The 19,527-nt window shown below is 38.3% G+C and overlaps 1 protein-coding gene across 1 annotated transcript; it reads right to left on the bottom strand.

Annotated features, from left to right (window-relative positions):
• Positions 1-1,456: 1,456 nt before the first annotated feature.
• Positions 1,457-17,813, bottom strand: AstC-R2 (Allatostatin C receptor 2). The gene is made up of 2 exons (XM_017175394.3): positions 17,541-17,813; positions 1,457-3,695 (listed from the first exon to the last, which is right to left on the bottom strand). Exon 2 carries the CDS (start codon positions 3,514-3,516, stop codon positions 1,861-1,863), a length of 1,656 nt encoding a protein of 551 aa, XP_017030883.1. The 5' UTR covers positions 3,517-3,695; positions 17,541-17,813; the 3' UTR covers positions 1,457-1,860.
• Between the last annotated feature and the right edge of the window lie 1,714 nt (positions 17,814-19,527).

Here is a 19,527-nt window from a genome sequence, read left to right as displayed (position 1 = left end):
AGGCGAAGCATGAAAATTGTTTTTGTTTTTATGTTGACAATTTTCCTGTTGTTTGTCTCAATATCAAAGCGAAATCTTTATGTATTTCTATCTTTCACGCACGACCAGGCAAGGGGGAGCGAAAAAAAATGAATTCAAGATAAACAAAAGTGTTTCTTGTGGAAATAAACAAACAATTATTTTTTATCCCTGTTGAAAAATGCTTTTGAGTTGTGTGAATTCATTTAAAATAATGTTTATTTCAGTATCCATTTTTAAGCACTTAAATTCCACTTACATTTATTTTTTCGAGCAAGCAATTCTTGCTTCCAATCAAGTTACACTTAAAATTGAAAAGTGTTACACATTAACCGTATGGGTTCTCTTACATTTTCCTGTATTTCTTGGACAATTATTAAGTACACGTTTTGAATAGTTTGTTTTAAGTACTGATTAGCCTAGGTTTACTTTCAAAAGTACAAATACATTCGTGTGATTTCCCAAAGATAATTTTGGCTATTGTTTACATTAGCCAAGTCAATGATAAATTCCGGCATTAGTTTGCCCAGAGTTTGTTTAAAGGGTTCACTTTTGTTTTGTTTGGTTGTTTCAACTATTTCGGGTTAGGCAAACAAAGGAGAGGAGTGTATATTTATTTGCCGGCGGCTGCTTATCCTTTCGACACTATTTAATATTTATGACAACAATTCAAGTGCATTTTTATTACTTTATTAGCATTTATTGAATTCGATTATCGTCTGGTTGAACGCACAATAGAGTTAATGCCCGCAGATGCTCAAAAAACGTTTAGCTCAATGTAAATTAAAATATACACGGTTAATTAAGCATCATTTGAGATTATTTTTATGAATTGTTATGCAAATTTTCCACTCTTTTTTTTTTGGTTTAACTATTTTCCATTACATTTTTTATTTTTACAATCACATTTCAATTTAATTCGATTTGTAGAGTTTATTTAGTTCTTTTTTTTCTGTGAATACTTTGCTCGTTTTATTTCCCATGGAATTATTTGCATTTCTGGAATTATTTCTGCGTTTTACTAGGGTTATGGGTGACTTCTTTAAAATGATATTCTATTTGCCACTCTTCAAAGTCTCTTTTTGAACTCTAAGATTAAATCTTTGGCTTACTTTAGTAGCTAAACTAACGCCCCGCCCAGCATTTTCTATTATCCAAGTGCTCCACAACCAGCCACACCGACTTAATCTAACTTTAAGCAACTTTAAAAGATTTCACAAGCTTAGCCTAGCGGAGTATGTAAATTGGAAAACGACAATAAAATTATGCACACTTAATAACACGGAAAACTTATTCGAAGGCTTATTTTATTAGCAGGCCAATGCGAAAACGGAGAGAGTTTTATGTATTTCATGGGGTTTTATATTATTTTTTAATAGCATTAGTTTATATGGTAATTTTTGGAGAACTTGAAATTAAATTTTTAAATATTTAAAGTATAAATCATCCAATTTATTGTTCAGTTTAGAAAGTTATAGTTATTTCTAAGCTACACTCTATTTCATATTCATTTGACATTTACTTTTACCATTTTTTAATTTTAAAATATTTAAGAAAATATTTAAATTACTTTTATAATTTCTTCCTCTTAAACTGAGATTCCTTAAGGTACAAAAAACCTACAACTATTCTCCGTTCTCGCTTGGCTCTGACTCATCCATACAAAATATCATTATCCACTGGAGGAGGCTTAACCTACAGCAGGCACTCCGACTGCCTGTGCAGCAGTCGACGATCCAGGACCGTGTCCAGCTCCAGCTCCAGCTCCGGCTCTAGATCGGCCTGCACTCACCTCCTGGCGATGAACACCACCGTTTCCAGGGGCATCGTCGAAGCCCGCTCTTATAAGTCCGTGTGCAGCACCGGCGGCTTACAGGAGTTGGTCTCCGCGTTCACCACCAGCAAGGTGGCTGCTCCCGTTCCAGCTCCCGCTTGGATCTCAGCGGGAATCTGGTGAACGGACGGCTGGACACAGGTCACGGCATCCGTGCCCGTCGTCGTGGTGGTCGTCGTTGTAGTGGCTGTGGCCATTGGAGCATTGTTGTTCCTTGCCGCCGCCAAAGCCTTCTTCTTGGCCTGGGATCCTCGCTGGGCATTGCCCTTGCCACCCCCGCCGCCAATTAGCCTCTCCGACTGGCGTCCCTTGCCGAACTTGGGGAAGAAGCTGTTCTCCAGCTGCAGCTGTGCGTTGACATCCTTGCGGGCGGCGCAGGTGCAGGCCTTCATGAAGCTCTTTTTGAAGTTGTCGCTGAGGAAGGCGTACAGGATGGGATTCATGGCCGAGTTGGAGTAGCTGAGGCAGCCGCAGGCCAAGAACACGGCCAGCTCCAGGCGAGAGGCACACCTCTGGGGCGCCGAGCTAATCAGGGCCACCTGGGAGATCCAGTGGGGCAGCCAGCACATGATGTACACCGTGATAACGGTGAGCACCAGCTTGGTCACCTTCCGGTGTGACCGCTTCTTCTCCTTGCTCTTGTGCTTGGGCCCCACAGTGTGCAGCTTGCGGATCACCAGGCAGTAGAAGACCAGGATGAAGGTTAAGGGAGTGGCAAAGCCCAGCACTAGAGAGTACAGGATGAAGGTGGAGTCCGTGTGCGAGTTCTGGGTGTCTGGCCACTCGATGTTGCAGGACACATTACCATTGCGCGACTCCACCGTGCTTGCGAACAGGATCACTGGCAGCATCAGCAGCACCGAAGTCATCCAGGCGAAGGCCGACACCAGCTTGGACACGAAAGGAGTGCGGTAGCGGGGCGAGGATATCGGATGACACACGGCTATATACCGATCTGCTGACATGATCAGCAGGAAGATCGAGGAGGTGAACGAGGTGATCGAAGTGCTCACCATGTACGCCTTGCACATGTAGTTTCCAAAGGACCAGTTGCCCACCTGCATGGTGTACAGCAGGAAAGGTATCCCTATGAGAAAGCACTCATCCGCTATGGCCAGGTTCAGGATGTATATATTCGTGACCGTTTGCATTTTGGAGAAGCGCAGCACCACATAGATCACCAGGGTGTTGCCAAACAAACCAATGATGCAGACCAAGGCGTACAGGATCATCGTGATGAGCTTCAGGATAAAGTTGTAGCTGTACGAGCAATCCGGACCCACATCATCGTCCTCGTAGTCGGGATACTGGCTGCTGCCATTGTCCGGCGGCGGTCGCAGCTTGTGGTTCAGGTGCAGACGCGTCGCCGGCGGCCCCATTGTTCCATTCGGGCCCGACAGATTGCCGTTTATGGTTTTGTACAAGTCCACAGAAAGGGACTCCAGCTCCTGCTCCTGCCCCTGAGTGGTTCCATTTGGCGCCACTGTCAGCTGCTCTGTGGGCGTTATTAAGCTCGTTAGTGTCAGCGCTGTCAGCACAAATAACAGAATGCCAGAAAGGACATTGCCGTTGGTCGCGATCCTGATGCTGCCGCTGTTGCTGCGGTCAGCAGCTGGCCCATTTGGTCTCGAATATCCTTTCATATCGCCCCACCGTCGCCGCATCCTGGCCCCTCTTTTACGGGTCCTGGGTAGCTGCAACTGGTCAACGGTCTCTTGCTAATTTCCAGTCGGCGGTCGGCTGCCTGTTTGATGACGCCTCAACCAGCTAAATGGCAAATATTTTGATATTCTTTCCATACTTTATGCCCGAGAGTTCACATCCTGTGGGTATGTAGAGGTTTCTGGAAAAAAGGAAGAAATGTGGTAGTGATTAGTTACTGCAAAAGGATTTTAGCTGGAAAGGTGAACAGTGAAAATAAGACAGACAATATACCTATGTATATAACCCCCAATTTCCCTCAGTGTAAACTCTAGTCCATCCTTAGCTAAAACCCTAACAAGCGCGTATTATTTACTGACAATATTGAGCGCATGCTATCAGCATTTCGAGCCAGTATACCCCATACCCAGTGCCAGTGCCACTGCCTCTGCCGTCGTGTGAACATCTTCCAGCAGACAATGCAATCAACTATATGAAATTCTGCTCGTTTGCTTGTTTGCCTGGCTCCTCCAGCTCCTCCTCCTCCCCCTTCTGGCCATTTTCCGGCTCGCGAAAAAAATGATTCTCCATCTGGCGAGTGAAAAATTAAAGGCGAAGGAGGGACAGGAATAAGGGAAAAGCCGGCGGAAAGGAAGGCAACACTACAACAAAAACAAGAGGGGACAAAAGAAAGAGAGAACATGACAGCAACTACAAGCAATTAACTTTCACATAACGTAAGCCCAAAGGGATGGAGCGTAATTCATATAAACTCAATTTATTGTTTGGTGCCAGGACCAGAAATATAATTAAATAGAATTTGAAATGAGTCAACAGTTTGAAAAGGGCCTGCAAATGAAACTGAAATATTGGTAAGTGTCTGAGAAAAGGAAGGACCTAACAGGTAATACAACTTAAATATAATATGTATTTTATAGTTCTAAAAGCCAAAAGAGGAAACCAAAAGAAACTTCTTTTATTGTTTCACTTTAAAATATGATTTTAAATTCTTATACCATATTTAATTATTTTACATTTATTTATTTATTTAATAATATCTAAATGTATCTGAATTTGCAACTATCTTACCCCATTAAAAAAACCTGTCCTAATTTTACTTGCAAAACGTTTCATATCAGCACTTTCCCTTTTGCCAACTTGGAAACATAATTAATAAGCAATTTGTTTTGAGGTTCCTAGAGAACCCCAGGCATTTTAGTGGGGTTTCCCCCATGCTCTACCGACCATATGCCGGCGAACAGGAAAACTTTGAGGCCAAGAGCCAAGAGCAGGCCACAAAACATATATTTACTTGTGCCAGGAGTACCGATGAAGGCCACAAACTTCTCGGTCAGTAGCCAGGCAGAAACTTTTGCAGACATTTGCAAACAGGCCAATAAGAGACGAAGCCAAGTTTTTCCTCCCTTCGTTGGCCAAAAACCCGACAACAAGCCAAGGCCGAAGACTGAAAGGAAATAGCCTCAAGGGAGGCAAAGCCTGCTCCTTCCACCGCCAAGACAAATAGAATTTCCCTGATTAATTAATTGGCGTAATCCTAGTTAGATAAACTGCGTGAATTGCCGCGAAATTTATGAGAGCTGCTGTTCCTTTGGCATTAACTGGGTCAACAGCAGCTGGGCCTAATGACTTTGCGACACGATCGTGTTAACCTTTTGCCTGCTTCACCAGGCTTCTGTCAAAAGGCCCACAATTAGATTGAATGCAGCTGCTTTGATGGTGGCCATGTCCTAATTGAGACACTGAGAGAAATATAGGAAATAATGGAATTAAATGCTAATTTTTTTACATTTTTAAAACCAATTAATTTAGTCTGCGGGAGCCAGTTACTTTATATCAGAAAATATTATTATTTTAGCTATCAATAAATTTTATTTTATTTTCTCTATAAAAAAATTGGATTTCTGTAGAGGAAAACATTTTTATTTGATTGTAAAAAATTATACCTTTTCCTAAGAAATATAAATTTTTCTCAGTAAGCTTTCTTGTACCCTTTACACCTTGATTAGCCAGACAGTTACTCCGATAATTACACCTGGACAAGAGGAGAAAGCCAGGCTCTGTCAACTGTCTGTGTCCTGCTGCCTGCTCCTCGTCACACGGCTGCTGCTCTTCCTCCTGCTGGCCGGTACAAACAAGGATAGCAATCAATTGCTAAACATTGACGATGATGGCACCACCATCCATTCACCCCCCTTACCAACCCAGAGCAAAGTCCACCCAATTCGGTGCTCCACACAAAGGCCATAAAACGCTTGACTACCAATTGATCTGGCCAGTGGAGCAGAAGATATGAGTTTTCGGAGTGGGCGTGGGTTCTGGCCAGAGGCCACCGTTATAACCAAGTGACTGATGAAACTATAATTGGCAGACCTGTGTGGGTCTTAATGAGGAAATATCGCATTTTTCGTGCTAGGTCCTTTGTACTTTTCGGGGAAGGTGTTGGATGAAAGTTTAGTCAAGAATAAAGCTTCTCCTTAAAGTATAGTAAATTACTCTTTAAGTTGATATTTTTCTTACCTTAAATAAATACAAAATATCTCTATCTTTAAATCCTTATCAAAAAACTCCAACGTTTAACCTTTAAAAGTGAAACTCAGCGTGGAAACTCTTGGCTCTGATCCTAGTCAATTTTCATTCTTATTCAAATTTGATGCTGCTTAACAAAACTTTGTTAAACTCAGCGAAAACTGAATTGAAGAACCTAACGAAATTTAATGGAATTTCTTTTTTTTCGCTTGAAAAATATCTTTTGTTTTCAGCGCCTTTGTTCCACCTGAGCACCGTGGCGAGTAAACTTTTAGCTGTTATCTTTCTCACTCATTGGCCAAGTCATTGTCATGCATAGAGTTTCCCTCTCTATCGCTGGCCCTATCACCATCTCTCTTTCCCTTTGTCTTTGGCATAAATTTTCACTTCTGTGAAGAGAGAGCACTCGGCATTCCTTTTCAACTTTTCCTCGGTTGATTTGTTTTTCACAGCAGCAGCTTCGCCTAATTCCCTGACTTTTAGCCAGGCAAAAATCAACACACACACACATGACCTGTCGATTTTCCACTGCGGAAGCCATTTGCTTAATTAAAAATTACATATATTCAAACTGTTGTGCAACACTTGAACCGAAATAAACGCCAAATCGGCTTATGTCAACCAATTTAATTGGTAAATGCACAAAAATAGCTAGCATTTCTCCCATCACTCCACATTCCCGGTGGATTTGGGGGGGGCCTTTTAAATCATATTTCCACTTGCAAATATGGGGCGGTGAATTAGCCCGATTGCCTGACTAATTTGTTTGGTAAGCTCTTCTATCTGGATTGAATTTCCCCGGTTGAATGTGATTAAGAGCCTCTGCATCCAATCGAGAAGGAAAATTAATTTTGAAATGATTTTATAAGCACGTTGCGCCGAGAGCTAATGGAATGGGATTTATTGGTTTTTTATCTTCTAATTGATAGCTGGTTTTCTAATTAATTAGTGTTAGTGTTTAATGATTTAGGTGCCACTAAAGGTTATTTTATATATTTTTTAAAAAGTATAATAGATTACGTAATTGTTTAACTTAACAACAAAACCCACTCTCCTTCAACCAAGTCTAATTAGTTTTCTAATCTTTAATTAAGAAAATTCTACTCTCCTGTAACAAGAAAATATTTTTTTTTTTAGCTTTCGCTAAGTCCCAAAAATATTGTTCCATTATCCTAAAATATTTAGTGATCAAAACTTTCTTTTAGGCAGAGTTACAAATACAAATTTCCAAGTTGGCAAAACTTTCTGCCACATTTTCATCTCACACATATGTTAACTTTAGCCCTAACTCGCATATAAAGATTCTCACCTGGCTGACGCCTGGCGAAATATGTTGCCATAATTTATGTATTTGCCCTCCGACCCACGTTTTCCACTTGATTCCGGCCAAAATGTCCGTATGAGCTCATCCGTGCGGCGGCGAGGTGCTCACGTTCTCACCTGGTTTCCGGAATCTGGACTCCCGGCAGGGTGCTGGATCCTCCAACGTCATTGTCGTTTGGCCAGGTCATGATTTATAAATAATTAAATATTTATTTTCGCACATCGTAAATGACGCTGGCAGGCATCGATGAGGGTCTGGTGTCGGGTGACGGGTCGGGAGATTTGTTTTGTGGCCCCCAAACCATATGCTCATTAATATTAATAAGGCGATGTTAGCGAGCAGCAGATGGCCTGAACCTGCGACACCGGGTTTCCCACAATATCTCTCCCAGTTTTTCGCCCCGCCCACCTCAACAGGTGACTCCGCGTGCACACGTGTCGCCATCGCCTGACGACGGCCTTGCCTTTGCCCCCGTAATCAAGTCAAATGCCATCGACTTGGCCACAGAAAGTTTCAGTTGGGAAACCTAGGACCCCGGGGCGGGGCCAGAAAACCTCGGCTTGAATCCAATTTCCATTATCCAATTTAACGCCGGCATGCGCGCATAAATAAGCCTGGGTGGCGACTGTGATAGAGATCCCGGACCTCAACGGGATGATCCCCGAAAAGTGCTTTGTTATGCAAATCTCAGCGAAAAATAAAGACGGAATAATATCAATCTTGTACTTAGCCAAGCTTAAACGTTCATGTATTTTATGAGAAGAAAGTTCTGTTTCTGTTAACTTGAAGTAAGTTAAAGTTAAAGAAATTACAGTGAGTAAAATAAGAAAAATAAGTAAATTAAAACCGAAACTTATGTGGAATTCAATCTATTTAAATTTCTTATAAAAATTTCCCTCTCAATCATTAAACCATATTTTTTCCTCAAGATAATAAAAGTACTTTTCTTTTCTGACATTACGATAATTACCTGGGGCATCCCTTTAGGGCAACAAACAATTTCCACGAAATTTGTTTCTTTCAGCTTTAAGCAAAGGTCATGGGGAGGAAATTATCTAAGGACATTTTCGATGCGTTCCCAGAGTGGGATATTGAAATATATAATTTATTATTTATATGTAAACAACAGAGGGAACAACGACGACGACGAAGATGAAAAGAGACAAAACCAAAGACAAAAGCGAACGTTTACCAGTTTCATGAATTTTTTACTGAAACCAGAATAAAGTGAACGAAAACAAAGGGAAATGCTAAAGTAAAATAAAACGCCTACATGAAAGACACTTTGTTAGCTTTGCGAAGGTCGCAACACGCCCCCCATGACCACGCAGCATTCACAGTCACCTCCTGCCTCCCATATCGCAGGTGTGCGTGTTGTGTGTGTGGGTGTGTGGAAAATATGTGAGTTTGGGTTTTAAAACAAAAAGAGGAAGCTCTAATGGTTAAATCGACACATTATACACCCTAACTTAATGAAAAATTAATTGAAATAAATTAAATAAATAAAGTTTAATGATTTAATAAGGATATAAAAATATTTAAAATATTAAATATCACATTTTTAAATTATTGAAAAATATTTCCAGATTCCTATATACCCCTAGCTACCCCTTAGATTGCCAAAGTGCCACAAAAACTTTCCACAATACAGAAAAAAAAGCCCCGAGATTCGTACTCAACGCTTAAAAGTCGATTTCAGGCCTTTTTTGTCGTTTAAAAATGTTTTCGTACATTTTTTCCCCCGACGAGTATCAGAGGTAAGCGAGCAATTTTCTGTTATCTCAATAACTTGATTTATGCTCAGCCAAAAAAAAAACCCACAAAGTTCATCGATTATTTAAGAAGAGCCTTTAAGTCTATGAATTTTCATACGAAAAATGAAAGAAAATGAGCCACGCGCGCTTTCAGCAACATTTAATGTCAGTGTCACGCCCATTTTGCTCCTATACCTCCGATATATCCCCTAGCTTCTTCACTCCGCCCTCCGACGCATAACATTTGGACAATAAATTAATTTCAGCCCTGGGGAGTGGGGCAAAATCAACTGAAATCAGTGTCTAGACGAGGTGGAAAACTATGGTTTGGTGGGGCTGTGAAAATGGAAATGGAGAGGAGTGGAGTGGAAAACCCTGGGAAAAACCACTGGAAGGGCGCGTGCTGAATTTAAAGATATGACAGGGACTGGGGGACTGCTTATCCTCATCCAGTGCCCAGGGCTTATTTGCTTGTGGATTTTTCTTTCAGTTCTTTTTTTTCCCCCGTTTTGGCTTTCATATTCATCCTTGAAATGGCTTACGGTTCGTGCGTGAGAGGAATTATGTCACGGCATCATTTGCAGGCTCTTTTGGGGGCTCACGAATATATATTCAAGAAAAATAACTGCCAGATAAGTGAATTTGAATTTATGGCAGCGAGAAAAAACATAAACGAAAATATGGTAAATTAAACAATAATAAATAACAAACTTTGCACCCTTTTTAAAGAGGTTCCTCCTCGAAAATGTATTCTTAAAGGTACAAAATTTCCATACAAATGAGCGCTTAAATCGCAACAAAAATGTATCAGTTTACGGGGAGAGAGAGGGAAATATACGTAAAAAATGGAGGAACTTCTGGTAGCCGAAGGATGTATACCCTTGACTCTGGACCTGTGCCGCTTATAGAATTTTATGATGTTTTAGAAATATATAATAATGTAGTAAAACTTAATTTGATGTGATTCCTTTTACACATAGATTCTGAGTGCATTTTCTATGATGATCCACAGATTTAAGAAGTATTAATGCATACCTATATTTTAAAGTTACTTTCTTTTTAATTCACAGGGCTAAAAGCACTCCTACAAGAGTATCAAAATACACACAAAACCCAGTGAAAAAGAGATGAAAATGTGGCAAATGACTGAACAATAAAATGCGAAATATGTAAGTTGGAATGCACGTAAAACACCAAAGGAATGTCACAAAGTTGCGACCACCCAACATCTTCGACCTCATCATCGGCGGCCTTCGACTTGTTATAAAAAATATATATGTATGTACACAGCAAAGGATTGTTTGACATAAATTTATGGACTTTTTCGTCCTTTTCCTTGATGTTGCCTTGCCAGGAACAGGACGTGATGGTGCGATAAACGGACAGTGTCCGCATAAATCGTATCGCAGCCAAACATATAACATAAACAAGCCCAAAAATGGAGGTCAACATCGTAAAAAGCAGCGGTTCAGTAGCCAAACATGATGTTGACCAAAAATATGGAAGAGGAGGGGTGCAAACTATAACCCGATATGCAGATCATTGAAATTGTTTCGCTACAAACACACAAACACACACACGCAGCAAATTATGACTTTTCGAACATGACACAGCCTAAGTAAGTTGACATCAAATTTATGGCCGCCAAATAACCATGTTGGCTAAGTGAAACATGAGCCCATAAAAATGATGACTAGGCCTCTAAATATTCCAAATGAAAATAGAATTTCCGGCTGAAGAGGGCCAAGAACAAGGCTATAAAACACGCTAAATGGTTTCGTTTTTGATGGGATTAATAAAGTTAGGAATGCCAAGTGTCGTTGGAAGTTAGTTTTGGGTTTTGAGACAAGGAAATATTAATAATATTAATAATTTTTATAGTTTACTCTAATGTTAGCTATGACCTAAGTAAATCAGAAAACTTTTAAGGGTTCACAAGATTTATTTAGAGATTTTAAAGTAAGAACAAACATTCTAAAGATTAACCCTCAAGCTTAAGTTTAGGTTTTTAAAATAAGTTCAAATCACTTAATATCCTCTATATTTATACCCACAATTCGAACAATTAATTCCAATAAAATCACTTAATGCAATCGATAGTTCTGCAAAATCTTTCTCCTGTTTTCCAGCAACAAAGCCTCTTCTGTAGGTTGTCAGGCAGCCGAGGAAAACAAGACAATCAAACTTTCATCAGCAATTTCTCAATGTTTTGCTGCCTTGGAAGTTTTTCCTATTTTCGTCATTCAAGCTGAAAGTTTTCAATTAGTCAGACGACTGCACAATTAAATTTTTCTGCCACTCCCAGCCCAGACTCCAGGCTATCCCTTCGCTGTCCTTAGGTCTCTCAAAGGACTCTGTTCGAGGACCACCTATGGAAGATGGTAGAAAGCAGGAAAGACATTTATCTTCGGTTGTTTCCTACTAGGAAAAAGGAGGAAAAGCTGCGGCAAAGGCAGAGTGGAGTGGAGTGAAGAGTCACAAGTATTTTTCCCATGGGACAAACTTGTCGTAATTCACTTGGAGCGCAAGTTTCGCCATCGATAAATTTTTGCTGCTTCCAAACACTTGTTGCACTTTGAAGTTTTCCATCGGTTTGGATTGCTTGTTTGGTCGGTTTTCCGAACTGTTGAAAGAGAGAGAGTGCAAAGTTTGGCCGGGAAAACTGCCCAGGGGCTGGGTGTCATAGTAAATCACTTTCCGTGCTGAACATCGATTACAATTTTCGGTCATTTCTTATTGAATTTTATTAATTTATGGCCAAAGAGATAAGGGTAGGGTAAACATTAAACAACAAAAATGAGCCAAATCAACAGAATTTTAATAATAGTTAATAGTTAAATATAATCTTAAATATCATGGTGATATTTTAAAATAATGATTATTAATGTACCCGTTAAATTTTACATTTTCTAGTATAAAATTAAAGTCATTTTTTAAATCTTTTAACCATTTAATTTTCTAGCCTTAACAGATTATAAATAAGCCACTGCAAAACCTTTTTCGGAAATCACAAAATATTTCGTTGACAGTTTCCATGATTAGCCATTAACATAAAGTTTTCGCAACTGATTTACTATATGAAGGGCACAGGACATTTTATGCAAACATGGCCCATCTATTTTAAGCCTGGCGAACAGATTCAACGCATAACTCAGGACTGGCAACAACCGAATTGGTCTGTTGTGTGTGGCCGCAATTTGGGCCAACATTTCCGTGGAGCCTGGCCGCCTGGCCTGACACGATGACGTGACAGATGTTGCCACAAAAGCTGCACATGGGAAAATATAGTAAAAATATGGTTTATAGTTAGAGAAATTAAAATTAAAATTAATTTACTGGATATTTAGGTCTTACAAAAGTGAAATACCAATCTTATTATATTTATTTTTGGGTTTTCGTTTGTAATATTCTTTACTTTATATAATTCTTTATTGTTTTTCCAAATTATTTAGTTTTCCCCTTGTGTATTTTTTCGAAAAACTGTTGTAACTCTGCTCTAATTGAAATGACAGGGCCAGTGAATCAGCTAATGCCAACATTTTGGGGCTTTAATGGTAGCTACCTATGTTTGGGAATTTAAATCTTCTGATAGGCAGTAAGGGTACCATTTCTACGACTCAATTTGGTAATGAAACTGCCGCAAAAACGCAGTGCCACGTTCACCTGAAGCGGCAAGGCTCAGATGGACTGCCAAACTACAACTGGGAGGACCCCTTGATGAACTGACGTATGAGTCCGAATCAGTATTTCGTCGAGGAAAGGGCGGGTGGAAAAGAAGATGGACTCGACTGAATTATGCAATGGACAGTCGAAGAGGCAGTGGCACAAACCAACTGCAAGTCCAACCAGAGAAACACTGAAATGAGCGAGGAAGGAGGAAAAAAGCAGGTGAACGTATGTGGAGGGAGCTCTGTTAAGATGATACCTTTTGGTGGCAAGGTAAAGAGCTTCTTTTTTTTTTTTGTTGAGAGAGGGAAAGAGGAGGTTGCACATACATCTTTACATGTGAAGGACTGGGGATTGACCCAGCTTGGGTAATTGCAAAATGTAATTGAGGTGCTCCGCCATTGAGGTTCGTCCTCGTCACTTCACCTGATTGATGGCAGCCGCAGAATTAAATGGTTTTACTTACAGTTTTCCTATTTAAGAATACAGATAGATTTGCCACTTAAACAGAGTTTAATTAAGTATTAAATTTAATGGTAAAACCCTGCCATTGCCTGCTCATTTAAATTATCAAATTTTCAAGCAGGAAAAACTTGTAATTTCATTACGTTTCACTGAGACCATTTTGCTGTTCTTGATCCCTTTTTCTCCTGTTTTCTCTCTTTTTCAACAGCTTTCGGGCCGCACCTTTGGCAGAAATTTCAATTAAAACCGTTTGAGGAAAGGCCAAATGATAGCACTTGATAAATTTCAATGCCCCAAAAGAACCCCACAAAATTATAAATCAAAGGGGGAAGCGCTTCACAAAGAGGTGAAGATATAGTTAGAGGCCAGTTCAAGTGGCGATAAACAACTTAAAAGGTCGTGAACGAAATTTCAATAGAGAGTACCGCTTGACCCCATTTTCAGGGGGGCAAAACTGCCCCTTATTTTCTATTGCCAACTTTATTTGCTTTTTTCCCCTCCTAAAAAACTTTTCACATTTTGTTTCCGTTTGTCCGTTTCGTTTTTACTTTATTTTTACAGTTTTCCCCTGGCACAATTAGTTTGGAAATTTTATTCGATTCCCCCCCATTGATGAATTCACTGAGAAATTAATTTGGTTTCGGCTGCGGCTGGCCAACTTTTCCTTTTCACAATTTAGCTCAATTTTTGAGCTCATTATCTGCTTCTGGTAACCTTTTGAAGTGAGGGAACTTTCTTAAGGGGGTTTTTTTTTTGTATGGTAAAACTTTTAATAGATTTATAAGAGTTTAAGGAAAGTTTGCATTGCCAAATTTTTGCTCTTCTTATTTTATGTGGATTTCTCCCATTGTTTTGCTTTGAAATTGAACTGTTAGAAGCTCAGCTTGATTTCAAGGTAAAGTAAATGGTATTAAAAATGCTTGTACTTTAAAGTTCAATCTAAATTCAATTGGGAATTCTAATCGAATTTTAGCAGTTCAGTTTGTGTCTGTTTAAGTGGGTCAAAACCCATCAAAGACTTTATTACATTTCATTTAATTTAACAAGGTCAGACACTGTATTATTATTTGCGTTGTTTCACACAAGCAATAACAACAATTAAGGCAACAGAAACAGCAATAGAAATATCAATAGAAACAGTAGACCAAATATTACTATCAGGGAATGAGGTTCTTTGATATACTCCACAGGTTTACCCTATAAAAATATATATATAAGGTTTTAAAAATATGTAAAATGTAAAAAAAAATATTTTTTTGGAAAGCCAATTTATTAATTTATCAGAATACATTAGCTAGCTTAATATGAAAAATTTTAAACCAACAAATTAATAAATAATTGTATATAAAATAAGATATTTTTCCCATCTTAGTTTTATTTTTTCTATATATTTAAACTCTAAAATCGGGTATCTTCTAGTCGTAATATCTAAACTCTTACTTATTTGTTTTCATTGAAATTAATGCAGATATATTGTCAATGTGTTTGTGTTATTTGTTGGTGTGCCACTGATAACAATGTCGATTTAATTACATTTTATTGACTCCGCCGCGTGGAGCCTTCAAGCGTTGGCCAGACCTAACGTCCGCGTCATCGTTATAAGCTCTTATCAAATAACAGAAGCACATTACGCCGTAGTATAGATATATATTTACTCATACACAGATACTTGCGGCCAGATTGTTGCTGCAATTTAATTACACTTTCATTCTCTGTGAATTTCTGATGAACTTTATTTGTTTTTCTTTCTTATTTTCCCCCAGGATTATTTTTGTTTTCCGATTTAAGCAGAATTATAAGGTCGTTAAAGTATATTTGTCATTTTAATGTGAAGTGTATTTAAGGGAATTATGGTTATTTAATAAGTAAAATTACGGGCTGGGAAATTTTATTATTTTTGGACTACAAAAAGTGGAGGAGAGCATATGGTAAATACATTTTTTTAATTATATTAAAAACCTGATAATAATTTGGTATTATTTTATTTAAATTCTCTAAAACTTAGGGCATTAGAATCTCGACTTATCGCTGTTGTGGCACCTCTAGATAGTCACTATATTGTTTGTACAATGGGTTTATTCCCGGCTAGTTGTTGTTGCCCATAAGCACGTAATTACTCACACAATCAAGCGACTACAACACAGACACGTAGATGAACGCAGAAGGGTCACAAATACAAACACATTATGTAATTACATTTAATTATCTGCATGGAGTTTGCGGTCTCCAAAGACGGGCTGCCCTGGCTCCCCCACAGCCCAAGTACAAGCCAGCAGTGGCTGGCACCCTCTTTTTCACTAGGCGTTTATTAATTTAGTTTTCTTTTTTCTTTTTTGTCCTGCAGCTGAAGGGAAAACTACCGCACATTTGAGGCTTTTTCCCCTACGGAAAAATGCCTTTCAGAGTAAGATATTTGGCAGCTTGCCCCTGGAAGTATGCTGCATTTTACAGTGACAGCCCCTGCAGAGGAACTGGCACTAGCAGTTGCACTTGTAGTTGCCGGTTTTAAGCATCGGCAGTAAGGATACGGAATTCCAGCAGCATTTATGGGAGCAGTGGCACATACAGGGGATTCCCCCCCTCACTCCTGGTCCTTTGACAAATTTGGCGAACCATTTCGTTGGCACATAAAGCCCTGGCCTGCCAATATACGCCAGCCGCCTACATAATGCATAGGGGAACAGTGAGCGACAAAAGTATATGAAATGGTAAAGAAATCTTAACAAAAATAATAAAATTAAAGACTATTTTTTCAAAATAAAATATTTTTACGGAATCTTTCAATATTTCTTAAGAAATATCTTATATATTTAGATATTTATTTAATTTAAACATTTCATTTTATTATTAACCAAATTGGTATTTTTTGGTTATTGACTCATTCCTCCTTTGACTGCCCTTAATGAAAGTATTTTATGACACGCACTGTATGTGTGGGACTTTTATGACATTTTATATATGCGCCTTGGCCACTCCTCGACTTGCTTTCTCTTCTCCGCCTTCGTCATTCTTTGTCACAAAAGCAACAATGCCACTTGCCTAGGACTTTGAGGATTCGCTTATCTTCACTTTTTCTTCTTTTCCTGCGGAAAATGTGCGCTTTAATATTATGCGATTTGGGGATATTTTGATTTAAGAAGATTTTTTTCGAAGCTCCAGGCTCAAGCTCAGACGTAATTAATAATTCAAGGAGAGTGGGATAATTGGAAGAAATATTTTATGATTTGGATTTAATAGAAATATCTTGGGATATTACAATTTAAATTCTTGCAAGAGAAATTTCTTTCAATAAATAAATACGTTTTTTAAACAAGTTTACTTTAAATTTGTTTCCTTTGAAAACTACCAAGTTTATTAATTTTTCTGAACATTATTTACCTTTGAGGAAGCTCTTTTTTTTAATGGAAATTCAAATATCTTTACGAGGCTTTTGAAAGTATGCTCTTTCTCATAAATTCACAAAGTAATAAATGTTAATGTCCTGACTTTAAAGTTATGGCTTTGATAACTGCCACTGTACAAATGATTTTACACTTTTTAAGAGCATAAAAGTCAGCAGTTTGTTAAATTATTAACTTTGTTTTAAAGATGATTGCAAACACTTAAGAAAAAATTCTTTAATAAACGAAAATAGCTTTTAGAGAAGGTAAGAATATTAAGAGAATTTATGATGAGAATTTAACAAGTGACAAATATATTCATAAAGTGAGAAAATTATTATCTATCCTGTGATTACCATAACTTGGAAATGTTATTTTTGCCGTCAAAGAACCCGGGCGATTCTCAAATTTATTGGGCCCACAGGAAGAGGGCCAAAATGCGAATACAAAATATGTTTACAACACAATTACGAGAGCAAACAAGTTGACACCCACACAGGCAAAACAATTCAGCAATTCTGCCATTTCAACGCATTTCAGCAGGCAAATAAAAAAATCCTTGAGGTTAAAACACACACAACACACACACACAGACACACTTGGAGACTGACGGCAGATGGAAAGGCTTCCATCCTTCAGCTTCATCCTGCTCAACTCGTCTCAACTCGAGTCGACTCAACTCATAAGCCATATAAATTTCCGGCTGTCGTCTTTTACCGCTTCGCATAAATTTGACACTTTTTGTTTTATTCTTTGGCAGGGTTTTTGTATTATTTTCATTTTTTTTATTCCAGTATTATGGCTTAGGGGAACCGTTACTTGTGTTTATGCACTGAACGAGAGCAGTTCCATAACATAGAGTTCATTTTAAGGGAGATTTATGGCAAAGATATGATGAAAATAATATTTACCTTGAGAAAATTGCGTTTCTTGGGAGGGCAAAAATTTCCTTATTTTCTCGGTGATTTATTCAGATTATTTGTAAAGTTAGAGGAAACACTTTTCTAATATTAACTTTTTGTTAATTTATAAGAGTCTACCAAGAGATGTTTATATTTTTTATATTTATTTAACCACCAAACACTTGATTCAAGACAAGTTCTTCAGTCCATTACGCGTTCGTTTTGCCAGTTTCTCAATTTTTATTTCGAGGAACCAGGCTATTTGGACACGTTCGCAGCGCTTTGTTGACAGGCAACGACTGAAGCCGCCGAGGAAAATTGCTGTCTAACATCAAATGCGATGATGATGATGATGGCCCACTGAGTGGCTGAAAGGCAGCAGGCGAACAGCTGTTGGACCGAAGTTCGGTTTCGTGGACTTCGGCAACCGAAATGTTAACAGATTCCGAAAAAAGGCTTTCCAGCTCTTAACATGGCCATGTGGGTGGTCTTACCTGTTTGCTGTTCTCTCTGTTAAGTGAACAGTGCCTGCCGTTTGTGTATGTACATTAAATCCCTCCAATAATAGCACTAAAAGGCGGCACCCCGCTGCCTTTATTTCTCTCGGTCAGGGTGTTTATATTATTTAATATTAGTTTTTTTATGTTAATGGTTTTTTAATGCCCGCAATTTCGAAGCCAACGTTTCATGTTCATCGTTCTTGGATTTTTATTTTTAATGCTTGGCCTGCTTTTATGTCTGCTGCGCATTTGTTTATAAACAAATTGGGAGCGTTGTATGGAGAGCGTAGAGAAGGAAAATAAATAAATACGATGGCCAGGCAATAACAATCGAAACCAATTATCGGTAATAAGTCAGCTGTCGATTTATGAAAGTGTCAATGCAATCTTTTCGCTGTATTCGGTCTCTGTGACGTCAACGCATTGAAATGCTCTCCCATGCATTCTGTTTTCCAAATAAATAATTAGCCATAAGCCATTTGGCGGCCCCTTTGTTTTTGCCAGTTTCCAAGGGGATGAACAGGGGGGTTGCCTTGATACCTCGAGGATTATTATTATGATTTCTTCAGTTCGCTTCGAATATTACATTAATTTAGCATTGAAATAGGATAATATGTGGGTAATTAGTTATATTTAATTTAATTTTCTGGAAGAGTGATGCCTAATTAATGGGAAAAATAATACATAATATACATCGAAAAATATATACAGGCATGGAATTAAATTTGTTTTAGAAGATATTATAATTCTTTAAATTTACAGATAGTCAAATGGTGTAGTTAATATTTAAAAACCAACTTTAAAATATATTTAAAATATTTATAGGTAAAAGCAACTTGGATTAAACTTTTCATGTTTTGAAAAAAATATATAAAACAACCCAAAGTCATTTATCTTTAAAGTATGTATCAGTTTTTTCTACTATAAATACCTCTACTCAATGTTTTTGTAACCTGACCTCGCCACTTTTTTGTATAAAATTCTGAAATGTAAATTTTTCCTCTACAAATATATTCGTTTTTAAGTCGGCAATTCAAGCCTGCTGCTGCAATCGATCCCTGAATCCTGCGGCAGGGACTTTTATCTCTTTATCGCTGCAGAACAACTGCTTAAACAACAATAGTTACAAGGACAGGAAACAACAGAAAATAACAACAAGAGTGCAGCTCTTATTCCTTCTGAATTTCAGTCAAAAAATTAACAATCGAAGCTGTGCAAATGCATATATATATTCTTTAAATTAAATCACGTTGCGTCATGTAATACTTGTATATATATCCCCATCAGAGTGCCAAATCACGTGTTTCTTTATCCGATTTAAATATGCTTTTATACACTTTCCTCTTGGATGGATAATCAATCAATTACAGTCCTTTCAGTGGAGTTTACTCTTTAATCCCGCTAATGTTATTAATTAACCACTGCGGTCATTTTGTTTGTCCTTATTTATTATTGCTCTTAAAGCAGCTTACCCAGTTTATTAATGCCGTTAATTT

This window comes from Drosophila kikkawai, chromosome 3L (genome assembly GCF_030179895.1).
Source record: "Drosophila kikkawai strain 14028-0561.14 chromosome 3L, DkikHiC1v2, whole genome shotgun sequence".
Taxonomy (NCBI): domain Eukaryota; kingdom Metazoa; phylum Arthropoda; class Insecta; order Diptera; family Drosophilidae; genus Drosophila; species Drosophila kikkawai.
Note: the sequence above shows the minus strand (reverse complement) of the source record. Positions and strands in the feature narration are given on the sequence as shown.

What these genes read in the sequence shown, in the direction of transcription:
- AstC-R2 (XM_017175394.3), bottom strand. Translation starts at nt 3,516, where the DNA reads ATGCGGCGACGGTGGGGCGATATGAAAGGATATTCGAGACCAAATGGG.